This window comes from Leucoraja erinacea, chromosome 5 (genome assembly GCF_028641065.1).
Source record: "Leucoraja erinacea ecotype New England chromosome 5, Leri_hhj_1, whole genome shotgun sequence".
Lineage (NCBI taxonomy): Eukaryota > Metazoa > Chordata > Chondrichthyes > Rajiformes > Rajidae > Leucoraja > Leucoraja erinaceus.
In genome coordinates, this window is record NC_073381.1 from 97,210,312 (window position 1) to 97,227,574 (window position 17,263).

The window sequence follows — 17,263 nt, forward strand, 5'->3', positions numbered from 1 at the left end:
GCCTATTTAGACAGTGTGCTCTGCAGCCACAATGCAGTGATGGTGGATGTGATGCCAAACAAATGTGCAGCCTTGTCCTGAATGACAAGACCAATTTAAGTGTTGTAGGAAGGAACTGCAGACGCTGGTTTAAACCGAAGATAGACACAAAATTAGCTTTGGGTCGAGATCCTTCTTCAGACTGAAGAAGGATCTCGATCCAAAATGTCACCCATTCCTTCTATCTAGAGATGCTGCCTGCCCCGCTGAGTTACTCCAGCATTTTGTGTCTATCTCCAGTTTAAGTGTTGTTGGATCTCTACATCCAGACAAGTAAAGAATAGAAGAGTATTGCCAGTATGCTCTTTGGTAGTGTGTAAGAAGGAATTGCAGATGCTGGTTTCAAGCGAAGGTAGACATAAAAGCTGGAGTAACTCAGCGGGACAGGCAACATCTCTGAAGAGAAAGAATGGGTGACGTTTTGGGTCAAGACCCTTCTTCAATCTGCAGAAGGGTCTTGACCTGAAACATCACCCATTCCTTCTCTCCAGAGATGCTGCCTGTCCCGCTGAGTTACTCCAGCTTTTTGTGTCTACTCTCTTTAGCAGTAGTCTGTCATGTACTGCAGGGATGAGGGAAGTTGTTGGCTGCTTTGGGAAAGTGTTTGGGGATTGTGATCAATGTTCTGGTTAGCTGTGTGGCATCTGTTTGTGCATGTGAACTTTGTTCAATACTGTAAATACGAGCATGAAAATGTAGTTTCTCAATTTATGGTGCAATGGACAATAGGTGCAGGAGTAGCAAGAGCAGTAAACAATCTGCTTAGGCAACTCTACAGAACAAACAACATCTGTCGATTGAAAGGAATGGTGTCTGTTTCAAGTCGAAACTCTGCATTGATGGATTGTGTCTCTTGTGCCTTTGGAACTGGAACGACTATTTATTTAAATTATTAATGCAGGTGTCGCATCCTGAGTGATAACATGCCTAGACAAAAACTAAATGCTGTTCTTTCGACTTAGTTGGAAAGGCAAGAGGCCAAAAGACCACAAGATCAGAATATAAATGGAGCGGAGAATTAAAATAACAGGCAACTAGATTACTCGGGCAAACCGGATGGAAATGTTTCTGGTTAGCGGTCATCCAATCTATGTTTTGTTGCAGAGATTGCATTGTGAGCACTGAATATAATGTAGTAAAATGGAAGTACAAATGAATTGCTGTTTCAACTTGGAAAGATTAATTTGGTGCCTGGGTTGTAGGAAGGGAGACGTAAAGGGGCACTTGTTGCGTTTTCTGCAGCTTAGTTTAGTTTAGTATAGAGATACAGCGCCTAAATTGGCCCTTTGGCCCACCGAGTCTGCACCGACCAGCGATCCCCGCACATTAATACAAGCCTACCCACACTATGGACAATTCAAACTTACACCAAGTATACAAACACAAGCCAATTAACCTACATCTTTGGAGCGTGGGAGGAAACTGAAGATCTCGGTGAAAACCCATGCAGTCACGGGGAGAACATACAAACAGTCAGCACTCATAGTCGGGATCAAACCCGGGTCTCTACCGCTGCGAGACTGTCCCATTACTTAGAAGATCATAGCAATGAGGGAACAGGAATGCTGAAAAGGAGAGGGGAGGAAGCGTCTGCTGTAAATATATGCTGTTTTAAGTAAGCCAGGCGGGTGAAGCTTCTCCAGGCATGCTGATAATTAACATTTTGTTTGGCATTTGTATTAATTTATGTGCTCGTGATCATATTTTCCCATTTTCTGTTCAATGTTCTTTTTGTTAGACTGTTGAAATATTTACACCATTGCCCTTCATTGAATAATTGGGATTTCTAATATTTGCAGGCTTGCAATTATTTTTGGCCATCTTTCAGGGTACGGAAGTGTACAGACCAAAATCAAGTACGGCTTTCTGTTTAAGGTGAGTTAGGCAGTTGTGCCAATTGAGAATATTTTTTATGTAAAAGAGATGAGAAAACTATTTTGGTTAATTAGCATTATTTTCAGGGTTAGCTTTGGTTAAGCTAAAAGTTGTCCTTGCATTGTCAATGGCAGACAGCAACGAGACTGCTCCATAGTTACGGAATCAAATGTAACTAATTTCTTGAAGATTATCATGATTTAATTGTCGCTGAAGCATAGAGTCATAGAGTGAAACAGCGTGGAAGCAGGCCCTTTGGCTCAACTTGCTCACACCAGCCAAATTGTCCCAACTACATTAGTCCCATCTGGCCGCCTTTGGCCGGGCATAGGGTTCTCCATTTCAGAAAATGTAGATGGAGCTGTGAGTTTAGGCTGTGAGAAGGAGCTATGAATTTGTGTCTGAAGTTGCTTTCCCCCAAATGTTAAACTTATGCAATGACACTGTCAACATTGAATTTCTCAGTTCAACCTTTCGTCAGCCTGGGGTGGTGGCAGGACCAGACTTTGGTATTAATCAACAACACTCGTGTTAATTACAGCATTACATAGCAATGTTACAAAATTTTGAGATTTTAAAAATCAAGTCTGCAATTTATCCCATCAGATAAAGCATAAAAAGAAGTTTAATTTGACACCTAATTCACTTTCATATCTCAAGTATTTAAAACGTTATGGCCATTTTCATACTTGGAAATTAGCATCTTGTTCCCTATTGATTTTCCAATGACTTATCACAAAAGCTGTGATCAAGAACAGTCTAAAGCCCATAACTTTATTAAAAATTAAGAGAACTGAAATAAATTTTCAGTTATTGTAGATTGAAGCATTCTGAAACAAATTTTAAACAATCTTACTTGGATGACCTGAAATTAAAACATATAATTAGTTACCCAATTGTAGCTAATTCCAAAATTCAATTACTAGATCTAAACATCTATCCATTTCTTAAGGAAAGATTAACATTTTTAAATAGCCTAAGTGTCCAAAGAACATTCACACAAGAATTCACAATAAAACATGATTTTTAAATCTCATTGACATTAATTTATAGGCCAAATGGAAGGGATTTAGTGTTCAATTGCTGTAAATTAATGCCTATTTAAATCAGCTTGCTAGTGGGATTCTGTGGAACGCGCTGGTTTGGAATGCTGCCATTTCGGTGGATTTGAAGCTCATATGGCATGAAAGATACTGCGGGATTGAATGGGCCCCCAAGTCAGCTACTCGCAACATCAAATTTTGTATAAAGAGATCTTAAGAAGCCCTTTTTAATGTAAAAATAAACAACCTACCTTGCCTTGTCCCCCACATGAGATCCGTCCCGTTGTCAGGGTTCGCGGCTTTAGAGGATGATTTTTAATTTACTATAACAATTAAATAACCCAATTTAGTTTAAAAATACCTGCAGCGAACGAATTTCGCAGCGATTTCTCGTCAGCAACTAAGTAGGCTGAACAACATCGATTTCAACAGCCTAGAGAAAATCGCGTTTTAAACCCGCCCCCCTCTCAAAGGCGCCAAAGTCGCGTACACGGACAGCGGCAGAACTGCAGCGCCGCTGAAGGTAAGTTTTGCAACATACCTACATTACAGATGAGAAATTCTTTGAAGAGCTCATAACAGCAGGTGTAGATTGTTTTTCTGTCCTCAATAGACTTTCCTCTGTTTTTGGCTCTCAGCAAGTTGGGCTTTGGCTGCTTGGACAGTTCATGCTATTGGCAGCCTCAGAGACCTCACATGTCGTGATTCCTGATTATTTGTTGGATCTGTCATGCTCATTCCATTGTTGGCTCTTTAAGCCGTGACTTTTGTTGGACTTGGTCCTTCCGGTGCTTGCAGAGCTGGATTTTCAATTCTTTGAGACATAATGGAATTTCTAATCTGAGAACTCCATGCATTTGTGGTTAATTAGCTCCTGGATGTTTTAGTCATCTTCATCATAACAGGGGCAGGCACTGTGGGCACATTAGACTTAACTAATATTTAGGTCCTGATGAATTAACATTGATCAGATATTGTCCAAAAACCCTATCCCAAAAAGCTGTCAGATTGTGGTACATCTTTAAACCAGATTTTATTTTAAATGGAAACTGAAGTTTGCAAAGAAGATCATTTGCTTTCACAAACAAGATTAACCCAAGGATACTTTGCATCATTAGTTTGCTACACAGATGCACTGCAGCCATCCTGTCTACAGAATTTCACCGAGAGTGAAATAAACTTCCTTGGATGTTGATAAGTTCCGTGCTCTCCCCATCACAAATATCCGGTGAAATTTGATTAACCAGGATTATTTGGATTAAAATGCATAGATGTGCAAGGAATAAAATGGTCATACAACAAAAATCACAAAAGAAGCAACTTATGTCATTCAGATTTCATTGGCAGGATTCCTTCGTATCATGAGAGGTAGGGGATAAAGCTGGACATTACTCAAAAAAAGAATAGGACAGCTCAGATTAATCTGTACTCTCAGAGCCAGCTATCTGGACAGCTATCTGCATCTGAGTTGTGTTCATAATTAAAAGTGGAGCAAATTGCATGGACGTTGAAATGACAGTAAGGAATTAAAGAAGTAAGGTCTGAAGAAGGGTCTCGACCCGAAGCGTTGCCTATTTCCTTCGCTCCATAGATGCTGCCTCACCCGCTGAGTTTCTCCAGCATTTTTGTCTACCTTCGTAAGGAATTAAAACCTGGGTAAAATGATCAGATACAAAGGCTCCTGTAGTGCATGGTATTTCTGGTTGTAGCATTTTCTAACATGTAATCGTATAAATTTATTTTGTAGTTTTTTGTCGTATAATTTGTGTGTTTATATTAGTAGTAATGTTCAATAAACTTTCAAAAATAATTTTGAGTATTGAAACTCTTTGCGTCTTGGCCAGTTTAATCAAACTGGCTCAGGGCTGAATTCATAATGGGACTATCTACAGTCCTCTCCAAATTCTTTTGGTTGGGAGTTGACAAGTTTTTTGTGAGGTGCTCTCCATCCTGCCATTATTTTGGGGCCAGTTAGATGGAGATGATGAAGAGGACCAGGCAATGATTTACCCAGTAGTCCTGAGAGTGCCGTCATCGCAATGTGGTCATCCTTATGGTCTCCTGTTTGGATGAAGTTTTCTGAAAAGCACCAGTTTCTGGATCAAGGAGATTGCCATGAGGCCTAAATCTGTCTCTCTACCAGTGCAATATTAATTAAGGCAGAGTTGCATTCCAAGAATATTAACAGGAGGGTTCTTGATTTTACAGTGAACTGTACTTTATGAAATAAGGCAGACCCAAGCTTCAATTTTTTAGGTGTTGTGAAGGGGCCAGAATGTGAGATTAAAAAAATGATTGGGTCAAGAATATAGAAATATTTTTATTGGGTTTTGTAAAGAAATTATCACATAATTTTGAAATAGTTTGCAACTTTGAGATTGAAAACAATGTTTACAAATTTATATTCTACACTAACTAGTTTCTTCTTTCTTTTTTTTTAAAAATAGGAACATATAGATAAAGCAATTGAACTGAGGCCACAAGATCCCAAATTGTTTTATCTTCTAGGAAGATGGTGCTATGCAGTAAGTTGGCAAATTTTTTAATCTATCTTTGAGCTGATCTGTAGCTCGGTGAAGAAGAAGTGCAATAATCTTTCTCTTAAATTGATCTTGGTACATTTCCATGATTCTGCATTCCCTTGCCCTTAATTACTCATTTATTTGGAGAGATCATTTCTTCTAGGTAACCCACAAGAATAGATATTTACAGTTTTGGCCTATTTGATTATGATCATATTTTCTTTCCATTGCTTTAATGAAAATAATGCAAGAGAGATGGATTACAGAGTAAGGTAATCATACTACAACCATATATGGTTCTTAAAAGGTCACAGGTGAAGTACTACATGCAGTTTATGTCTCTTTATTTAAAGATGAATATATTAACGGAGATGCTATCCACCGAAGGTTCATTAGTTTGGTTCCTGAAATGTTAATATTGTCTTGAAAGGAAAGATATGGTATTTAGTAGAATGGCAGGTGATCTTATTGAAAAATGACTTCTGAGAATCGTATATATAAGATGATTTCCCCAGGTTGGGTATCTGAAGCCAGAAGGCATTCTCTGAGGACAAAGAGCCTCCCATTGAAGACTAAGATGTCAAGGCTGAAGGAACCATATTATTGCATATATATCCAATTTACTAAACTGGAATAAAATTAGAATATACATGAAACAGGTCGGCAGGTTAGGCAGTATTTCGGTTTAACAATCCTTCATCACACCTGAAAATCAAATTCCATTTAGTTTAGTTTAGGGATACAGCGCAGAAATATGCCCTTCAGCCCACCGAGTCTGCACCGACCAGCGATCCCCGCACACTAACACTATCTTACCTACACACACGAGGAATGATTTACACTTATACCAAGCCAATTAGCCTACACACCTATACATCTTTGGAGTGTGAGAGGAAACTGAAGATCTCGGAGAAAACCCACACGGTCACAGCGAAAACGTACAAATTCTGTACAGACAGCACCAGTAGTCAGGATCGAACCCAGGTCTCCGGCGCTGTAAGGTAACAACACTACCGCTGCGCCACCGTGCCACCCTCTTTCCACAGTTTCTCTTTCCACAGATGCTGGTTTATCTACTGAATGTTTCCATCAATTTTTAGTTTTTTTCTCAATCTTACAGCAGCTGTGGGGTTTTTCTCCCAATTAATATAAAAAATGTATGTGGCAAAACCTGCATTCAACGTGAGCTGGAGTGTTAGGGGAGGCATGCAAATTCCACACAGACAGCACCCAAGGCCTGCACTAAACTTGGATCCCTGAAGCTGAGAGCCAATAATTTGAATTTGGCCACTTGAATTTGCTGGCCTTGCACCCTGCTTGAAGTGGTACGAAACTGCACTTGAATTTGGTGGCCTTGGATCCTGCTTGAAGTGGTACGAAATTGCACTTGAATTCAGTGGCCTTGCACTCTGCTTGACGTGGAAGAAAACTGCACTTGAATTTGGTGGCCTTGGATCCTGCTTGAAGTGATATGAAACTGCACTTGAATTCAGTGGCCTTGCACTCTGCTTGAAGTGGTATGAATCTGCACTTGAATTTGGTGGCCTTGCACCTGCTTGAAGCGGTATGAAACTGCACTTGAATTCGGTGGTCTTGCACCCTGCTTGAAATGGAATTTCAAGGAATAGCCGTGAGTCAACTTCCATCCGACCAGCCGTGAGTGAGTTAGCTGCCAGCACACCAAGCTTGAGTGACTGAGCTGCCAGCCCAATAATTCATTCGGCCCACAATGTCAATACAAGCCCTCTGAATACCAGTCCCTGCAGCCCACAACACCCATACTAGCACTCCAGAAAGCCTCCCCCACTGCCCACCAATATTGGAGTTGGTGGAGAGGTGGAATATTGCATTGAGGGAACCATCACTCCCGTGTGAACACGGGACCCAACACTTAGTCTAGTCTATAATAAAAGAGGGGAACCCCCGTTGCCTAAAGAATGAGGACATCTCCAATGCCCTGGTCTGGAACACCTCATCCTGGGTGCAGATGTGGTGTAGACAGAGGAATTGGGAATAGGGGATAGTCCTTACAGGAAGCAAGGTGGGTTGAAGAGTAGTTCAGATAGCTGTGGGAGTCAGTGGGTTTGTAATCGATGTAAGTCAGTAGTCTGTTGCCTGCGATGGAGACGGTGAGATCTAGAAACGGTAGGGAGATGTCGGAAATAGTCCAGGTGTATTTGGGTGCCGGATGGAAATTGGTGGTGAAATGGATGAAGTCAGTGAGTTCTGCATGGGTGCAGGCGGTAGCACCACTGCAGTCGTCAATGTAGCAGAGGTAGAGTTCGGGGATGGGGCCACGGTACGCCTCGAACAAGGATTGTTTAATGTACCCTACAAAGAGCCAGGCATAGCTGGGACCCATGTGCATGCCCATAGCTACGCCTTGGATTTGGAGAAAATGGGAGGAGTCACAGGAAAAGTTGTTGAGGAACAGCACCTCATATTTCGCTTGGGTAGTTTACACCTTGCATTGACTTCTCTAATTTCAGATAGTCCTTGCTTTCTCCCTCTTTCCCCTCCCCCTTCCCAGCTCTCCCACAAGCCTACTGTATCCGCCTCTTCCTTTCCTTTTTAAGCACCCCAGCCTGAAGAAGGGTCTCGACCCGAAACTGCTAGAGTCAGTTATTAAAGATGGGATAGCAGCACATTTGGAAAGTGGTGAAATCATTGGACAAAGTCAGCATGGATTTACGAAAGGTAAATCATGTCTGACGAATCTTATAGAATTTTTCAAGGATGTAACTAGTAGCATGGATAGGGGAGAACCAGTGGATATGGTGTATCTGGACTTCCAGAAGGCTTTCGACAAGGTCCCACATAAGAGATTAGTATACAAACTTAAAGCACATGGCATTGGGGGTTCAGTATTGATGTGGATAGAGAACTGGCTGGCAAACAGGAAGCAAAGATTAGGAGTAAACGGGTCCTTTTCACAATGGCAGGTAGTGACTAGTGGGGTACCGCAAGGCTCAGTACTGGGACCCCAGCTATTTACAATATATATTAATGATCTGGATGAGGGAATTGAAGGCAATATCTCCAAGTTTGCGGATGACACTAAGCTGGGGGGCAGTGTTAGATGTGAGGAGGATGCTAGGAGACTGCAAGGTGACTTGGATAGGCTGGGTGAGTGGGCAAATGTTTGGCAGATGCAGTTTAATGTGGATAAATGTGAGGTTATCCATTTTGGTGGCAAAAACGGGAAAGCAGATTATTATCTAAACGGTGGCCGATTGGGAAAGGGGGAGATGCAGCGAGACCTGGGTGTCATGGTACACCAGTCATTGAAGGTAGGCATGCAGGTGCAGCAGGCAGTAAAGAAAGCGAATGGTATGTTGGCTTTCATAGCAAGAGGATTTGAGTATAGGAGCAGGGAGGTTCTACTGCAGTTGTACAGGGTACAGGGTCTTGGTGAGACCACACCTGGAGTATTGCGTGCAGTTTTGGTCTCCAAATCTGAGGAAGGACATTATTGCCATAGAGGGAGTGCAGAGAAGGTTCACCAGACTGATTCCTGGTATGTCAGGACTGTCTTATGAAGAAAGACTGGATAGACTTGGTTTATACTCTCTAGAATTTAGGAGATTGAGAGGGGATCTTATAGAAACTTACAAAATTCTTAAGGGGTTGGACAGGCTAGATGCAGGAAGATGGTTCCCGATGTTAGGGAAGTCCAGGACAAGGGGTCACAGCTTAAGGATAAGGGGAAATCCTTTAAAACCGAGATGAGGAGAACTTTTTTCACACAGAGAGTGGTGAATCTCTGGAACTCTCTGCCACAGAGGGTAGTTGAGGCCAGTTCATTGGCTATATTTAAGAGGGAGTTAGATGTGGCCCTTGTGGCCAAGGGGATCAGAGGGTATGGAGAGAAGGCAGGTACGGGATACTGAGTTGGATGATCAGCCATGATCATATTAAATGGCGGTGCAGGCACGAAGGGCCGAATGGCCTACTCCTGCACCTAATTTCTATGTTTCTATGAAACATCGCCTATTCCTTCTCTCCATGGATGCTGCCTCACACGCTGAGTTCCCCAACATTTTTATCTACCTTTGATTTTTCCAGCATACGCAGTTCTTTCGTAAACACTGGAATACTGTGCACAGTTTTGGTTCCCTTAACCATAAAAAGCATATAGGAGACAATCCTTAAATGTTCCAGGAATTATGGGATTAAGCTATCAAAAGAGGTTATTCCTTGGAGTTTAATGATATGAATGAGAGGGGCCTTATTCCAACATACAAAATCCAATGGGGATTTGACAAGTTAGATGTTGGGATTTTTTTAATAGTGGGAGAGTTACAATCGAGGAGACATGACTACAAAATAGGGACCGGTCTAAGGTGCGTATAAATCTCTCTGAGGGGAATGAATCTCTGGAAATTCTCTGTCCCCACATGCTGGTGGAGAACAGATCCGTCAATATATTTAAGGTAGATATAGATAATTCATTGATTGATTGAGAAATTGATGGTTACAGGGAACTGGCACGGTAGAGGAGTTGAGGCCAGTGTAGTTCAGCCATGATTCTATGAAACAATGCGGCAGCTTTGAGGGGCCAAGTGACCTCCCATTTACTTTGTTTGTGTCCAATATCCAATAGCACAAAATCTTTAGTTCCATGTCATTGAGAAATGCAAATGTGTGTCCTGTGGCAATTTAGTGTAAGTTAAACTGCAGGTGAATATCTCTTTAAATTATACTGGAAAAGCACACATTATGCAATCTGCACCGAGCAATCCAAATACTAGCTGTGGTTATGTTAGTAAACTATCATTTAAAATTGTTGACATATTCTTGTCATATACTCAATAGTGTTCTCTTGCGCAACTCCCATATTGACATTCATTAGATTGACTACACCAGCTCATCCTTTGGCAATCTTAAACAATGTCTTTGACAGACAGATCCTTTAGTTTTTCCCAGTCATGTTTGTTTTCACTATTTTCTAATATAGAGTACACCATGTTACACCATGGATGTCTAAGTAGCCGGTTACAGAGCTGCCAAGTAGTACGGATTTTCCGTATTTTGTACGGAAATTAGATCAGAATACGGATTTGCTTTGTAAAATACGGATTTTTTTTTAAATCAGCCCGACTTCCTGTTTCATCTTGCTGCTTAATAAATGCAAGGATATAAAAAGTCATACTGCACCTCTAAAAATTATAGCAAATTATTAGTATTTTAAATGTTAAGATCTGGAAGCTTTGATCTGCCTGTCCTGCTCCAGGTTTAAACAGCGCTGTCAGTTTAGCGCTTGGGAATTTAAGCAACAGCGCTATGGGATCTAAAAATTCCCAGCTGGAGCGCTATTGCCTTTACACATAGCACTATGGGCTTTACACATAGCGCTATGGCCGCAGCGCTATGGGTCACAGACTGTTAGGGGAGGGAGAGAGGGAGAAGGAGAGAGGGAGGGAGGGAATAAGAGAGCCCCCCTCTCTTATTCCCTCCCCCTGAGAAAAAAAGGAAGGAAAGAGGGAGGGAGGGAAGGAAAGAGGATGGAGAGAGGGTGGGAGGGAGATGGAGGGAGATGTGTGAAAAAGTTTTCCTCATCTCGGTCCTAAAAGATTTCCCTCATATCCTTAAACTGTGACCCCTTGTTCTGGACTTCCCCAACATCGGGAACAATCTTCCTGCATCTAGCCTGTCCAACCCCTTAAGAATTTTGTAAGTTTCTATAAGATCCCCCCTCAATCTTCTAAGTTCTAACGAGTAGGTAGCTGATGTAACCAAATAGCCATCTTGGTGGTCAAATGTGTGTTATTTTCTGGTGACTGACTAAGGCACCCAATTCTGACTGCAGCACCATTTAGAACTGAGACATAATTGTTTTAAGGCCTAAACCAGGAGTGGGGAAACGTTTCAAGTTGGAATGCCGCATTAAGTTAGCTGCAATCTAATAAGGCCCCATCCAAGAAACTTCAATTAAATATACTTCAAAATGTACATTATTTTGTTAAAATAGCCCTCATGACATTCTAATGTTTTAATGGTGGTCATCAGTCCGGGAGGATTATTTCGTTGAACCTTCTTTTTCTCTTTAGTATTTTAAATACGTTCATTTTAAGATTAAAATTAAAATAATAAAAGATGGACAAAACATATTAATAAAAATAGTAAGATTAAACGAGAACTTACCAGTTTGAAGTTTGATCTGTATTTTATGAGGAGTTACGATGAGGGATTTCGTGAAGAACCCCGCTTCCACGCATGCGTGTCATACTTCAAAGCAGCGGTGTGAGGTCACAGGAACCTATAATGATCTAACATAGTAAGATTATCAAAGAGATACCAGTTTTTGATATGATCATACGAGGGTGGGAGCGGAGGGCACGAAATCCCTCATCGTAACTCCTCATAAAATACAGATCAAACTTCAAACTGGTAAGTTCTCGTTTAATCTTACTATTTTACTTCGGAGTCACGTGAGTGACTTCGTGAAGATTTCAAAGCTCTGTGACCTCATGCCGTGGAACGAGTCCATGCTTCACAACTGCCTTGGGTATTGGGAGAGAGCATCATTAGTAGTTTTAAAACACAATTATACAAAGAGTTGTGTGGTATAACGAAAAAAAATATAACACTTTTTAAAAATTTGAGAATCATAACCCTGTAACCTATCGGGCAAATTATTTTGTTGAACCTAAAATGTTTTGTTAAGACAATGATGGCTCCAAATAAACTGTTTTATTATACAACCTGTGGAAAAACCCTTTTTTTTAAAATGACCCTCCTGCCATTCTGAGGATTTGGTCTGTGGGTACCTGTACAATATTGCTGCGGATGTTGCTGCAGTCCTGGTGGAATGAGAGTTGGAACATCAGTGTCTATTCCTGCCATTTTGAGCCACCTTGATATAGTTTGAGTCGTGACCCTATCATGCAGTTTCTTGTAAGGCGATAAACAACTCCATACTCTGACCTCGAATGTTCCGAGTATATGCTATGTATTGTTAGATGTGTCTTGTTATACACAGTCGTTTGCCATATGGGTGTACCATAAAATCAAACCCTAGACCCGAGGAACCCGATCTGTTTTCTTTTATTAAATCCTGTATGACAACACCAGTTTCTCGGTGAGATGATCAGGGAGTCCAGGCTCTGTTTGCTTAATGGCTGGACTTGTTGTGCGGTAAATAACACCATGAGCATAACCATCTTCCTGGTCTGTTACTGAGGTGACAACGCTGTTATGAGCTACAAGCTCCTCAGCATGTTGAGAAAACGACACCCACGTCCCAGATTTCGGAGTACCTGGTTTGCTTACCAGGGGTGCGCTCCCACCGCGTGCCGTTCCGATCCTTGTGATAGGTAATTGGAGAGTGCACTTGTGGCACTATTAATGGCACTGTAGCTCCATCGATTATCCTAATGGAGGCTTGTTAAAAATCCCAATACGGCCAGAATGTTTTTGGCCTTTTGGTCGAGATTGTTGTCCAAGCAGTATATGCCCCATTTCTTGATGTGTCCAAGGTACTGCTTCCGTGTTGACAGTCTTAGTGCAGATGAGATGAGATTCATCGTCCTGTCTGACAGTGTAGTGGGTCTGTTAGACTCTACAAATCAATAAATCCATAGTGTTATGGCATGGAGTCTCCAGTCACTGGATAAATCAACAATTTTTTTTTTTTTTTTTTTTTATTTTTTTTTTTTTTTTTTTTATTTATTTTTTTTTTTTTTTTGGCAATGTTCATAGGGAACATGGTTCTAACACCATCCCCTGTAAGACTGAAAACCATGATTGAGAAGGTCAGTCGGGTATTCTGAAAATTCCAGATGCCGAGTGTGGTTGAATTTACCCTAGTACCCCATTGATGGGTCCGAACGGGGGAAAACCTCACCCTATGGCTTATTTACATAACAATGCCAAGCTGGTTTACGAATTTTAGTACATAATATTGGGGCTAATGATTGCCCCTTTTGTAAGCTCTATATTGCCAAAGTTCCTCTATTGAGTCAATGCCTGCCATATAGAAACCCGTAACTGACACCAAGTCTTTATCAATAATAAGAGCATCCATCTTAAAATGAATATCTAGAACAAATGTGTTTAGGGTTAAATCAATGATAATCCTGCAACCCTACTCTATTTTATTTTAATAAATATGTTCAATCCAATCTTTCGTGTACAAATCTTGTAGCACCATGTGGGTTTTAGATTGTTTGGTTTATGTAAGGACAAAATGCCCTTCTGGTGTATGATGTACTGTGGTTATTGGGATGAGAAAAAACCCTATCAGATAACCCTGAATACTGCTGAGATTATATGAATCTGTAGTGATTATATACCATACATAACTGTAGTGTTGCAACCTCCCCTACCCTCGTAGGTCCCTATTTTAACAGAAGAAAATAAGGTTCTGGTTTAATATTTCTTGTTCGGGGTTGTGTGGGAGGTTTAGGCTTCCGCATCTTCCAGGGTGGCCGCCCTGGCCATACCCTAAAACGGATCCTGCAGGTTATATTGATTTCTGACACTGCTACTGGTATGAGCCACATTTTTTATGGCCTTGCCTGTGGCTGGTATCATGCTCCAAAATAGGCCCTTGCGCTGGCCTTAATGAGCCCCAGTGTCTTGGCTTAGTCCACACACGGTTCTTTGTTCGCAAATGGTAGCATTTTTGGGGTCCTAGTGCTGGCTGAATGGCCGCCTTCCACTTGTAGTTCAGGTCATATTGCATATTATTAAACAGATCTAGTGCGTCTTGATGGTCTTTGGTTACCTACGTTTAGTCCAGGGTGCGGGTGTATGCTATGATGCCTTCCGTCAATCCCTTGAAGGTTCTCTGGATCTTGAGGTCCTGGTTCCTGATGTTCGTCCATATGCTGCCAAATGCATTGGTTTACACTGGGCACCTGTAATGCCTCACCGTTGCCAGGTGGCAGATGTCTGGCCAGTGTTTGTAAATTTTTTCCCTGTTGACGTTTGTGGCCAGACATATAGTAATACTATTGCCATCCTGGATCCAAGTCTACCCATGTTTGACTTGGCTAAAGTAATCAGCCACCATGTCCAGCAGAGTCCCTGCTGTGTTAGGATCATGGGACGCTGTATTACCAGGCTCTGGCCCATCAGGGTCCTGCCTACTCTTTTTTATAGAGTTAGAGATCTCTAGGGTCCCGCACGGGGTACCCATGTGGGCTTAACTGCTGCCCACTTGTCTTTTGTTCTGCGGACCCCTCTTGCAAGTCAACCCAGAACTGACCCACAGTGCTCCCCTCTGATGGGGTAGAAGCATTGTGCAGCCCTCAAAGAGGTACTGCTGTGGGTTTTATCACGTTGGAGCAAGGCTCCATACACCGCTTCTTCCCGCTCCAGCCCTCTCGGGCGCTGGTCGCCGGCGGTTATGCAAAGTCGGACCCTTCTGAGTCCACTACCTTGTTTAATTTGTGTCTAGCCTACCGCTCGGTCACATGGATCTGGCCGGTGCGGGCCCGACATCGGGCACAGCTGATCCCACTACGGTTGATCCAAGTGCCGCTGGCTCCACGGTCCTCCTTCTTCAGTTTTGTCCTTCCTTCCGCGAAGTGGATATGGCCGGTGAGGGGGATAACTGGCACAGCTGCTTCCATCTATTCCTTTAACCTGGCTTCAACGCTCTCAGCACTCCTGGCTGCTCCTTTATCTTAGACCCCTGGGACCCACCCCCGTACTGACGGTACTGGTCCCTAGTGGTCGTTGCAGCCGGCCAACCCCACTCTAATGCCCTCAATTCTGGGCACTCCTACTTATATGGTCCTTAGCTAAGGGACATATAAGACATTAAAACTGATGATAACAGCTACTATAGTTTTTATTTAATATATATGGTCCGTAGATAAGGGGTGTATCAGATATTAAACTGATAAGAACAGATACTACACTTGATCTTAGCCAAAAAGCCAAGAAGCGATTATTGTAACTAAAACCCCGATGGGACTGACCCTGGTACTCACATACTGGTCCCTTGTAGTAGATTGCAGCCAGTCAACTGCGAAGTCCTTTGCTGTCGAGAAATGAACTTTCTCACCATGCTGGAGCGAAGTTGGGCACAGGTGTTTTTCCCTCTCCGGGAATCGATGTGCCCATGCTGCTCCTGCCGTTGCCAGCTCCTCACGAAGTGCCAGCTGCCACTGCTGCTGCCTGTGCTGCTGCCGCTGCCTGTGCTGCTGCCGCTGTCTGTGCTCCTGCAGCTGTCAGTGCTGCTGCAGCTGTTAGTGCTGCTGCAGCTGCCGGCTCCCACTGCTGCTGCCGCTGCCGCTGCCGCTGCCGCTCCGTGGTTCTCCCGCCGGCCTTACATGGACCTGGTCCATGTCTGCACCTAGAAGGTAAGTTGAAGGAAACGCAGGGTCTCTTACCTGCTGTTCCCGACTTTCCTTCTCCCGCCGGTGACCGTCGTTCCCTGTGTCGGGTTCGAGCCGCTTGGACCGACCCCGGTGTTCACGGGCCTGGTCCTTCGCGGCAGTTCCGCAGCCGGTAACCCCGGCTGTACCTATGGATCCCCTGGGCCTTACCTTTTGAAGAAGGTTTTCAGCCCGATCGTCCCGATCCGACTCCATCAGTGCCGCTGCACTCGCTGAGTGTTCCGAGCCCCTCGCTGGTCCGAGCTGTCTGTCCCGCAGCCCCTGCGCTGGCTGCTACCGACTGCTCCCAAGCCAGTCTCGTTTGAGACTGGCATAGGGACCTTTTTTACTTTGCTTCCCGCCCGGCCGAGAGAGAGGTGAATTTTGCCGGTGCGGGAGCAAAGTCGGGCTCAGGTTGTTCCCCTCCAGGGAAACTCGTGCTGTTGCTGCTGCTGGCTGCTCGCCCTCCACGGGTCTCCCCGCCGGCTTTCCGCAGCCACCTAAAAGTAAGTAGTAAAAAAGGAACGCAGAGTCGCTTACCTGCTGTTCCCGACTTTCAAATTCTCCCGCTTGGGGAACGCCGTTCCCCCCTGTGTGACTCGTTGCAATGCGTGTAGCGATATGACACGCATGCGTGGAAGCGGGGTTCTTCACGAAGTCACTCACGTGACTCCGAAGTAAAATAAAAGGATTTGTTCTACAAAATTTGGATTCATTCAAAAGGCTGCACTTAACGACCTAGAAGGCCGCATGCGGACTTAAGGCCACAGGTTCCCCACCTCTGGCATAAACCATTGTTACCTGCTCTGCTTATGTTCACCAGGTGTAGTCAGAACCACTGCCTCATCCTCTTAGCACAGACTTGACAAAGCATGCTTGCCAAAACTCTGCACCATGTGGGCTTGTCAAATGTCAGACTTTGAATTAAAGAATTCACTCAAAAATTTGGTATCTTGTCTGTGTGTCTCTACAATTCAGTAGAATACACACTTGCGTTAAATTACACCTTGTGAAAAAATATTCTTGGTCATTCTGTATGTCGATCTGCATGCTAACCAATTTTACTATTGCCTCCTCTCCCCAACCCTTCTTCATCCTGTAAACCTGTGAGTTAATCTGTCTGTCAACATTTGGTAAATGCTACTCTGTTGCATGTTTTGATGCAAAAGTTCTGAGTCAGCATTCTGAAGAGCTGACGTCTGGGTTTCACCAGCAATGATCTGCGCAATTAGCATTTCGATAGGCTTCTGGGGATGAATCCAGAATTAGTAGATCCAGAGCTGCTACTTTTCAGCTTTTTTAAATATTTTCTTCTGCTCGGTCTTTATTTTAAAAAAAACAACAATTCATTATAGAACTCATTGGTTCCTCTTAGGATGTTGGTATTCTACATGAGGTCAGTTTTTATGTCTGATAGCCACAAAACCATTCTTGCCTTTGAAATTAATTAGTTCAG

At 43.0% G+C, this 17,263-nt stretch overlaps 1 protein-coding gene and 1 pseudogene across 1 annotated transcript in view; one reads left to right on the forward strand and one right to left on the reverse strand.

The window, feature by feature from the left end:
* Window positions 1–17,263, forward strand: part of LOC129697697 (regulator of microtubule dynamics protein 2-like) — a 76,207-nt gene that overhangs the window by 50,848 nt on the left and 8,096 nt on the right. Inside the window, exons 6-7 of the mRNA XM_055636404.1 lie at window positions 1,839–1,914; window positions 5,405–5,482. Of these exons, the coding sequence (XP_055492379.1) occupies window positions 1,839–1,914; window positions 5,405–5,482 (154 nt within the window). The remainder of the gene's footprint in view (window positions 1–1,838; window positions 1,915–5,404; window positions 5,483–17,263) is intronic.
* Window positions 15,271–15,378, reverse strand: LOC129697733 (U2 spliceosomal RNA; annotated as a pseudogene).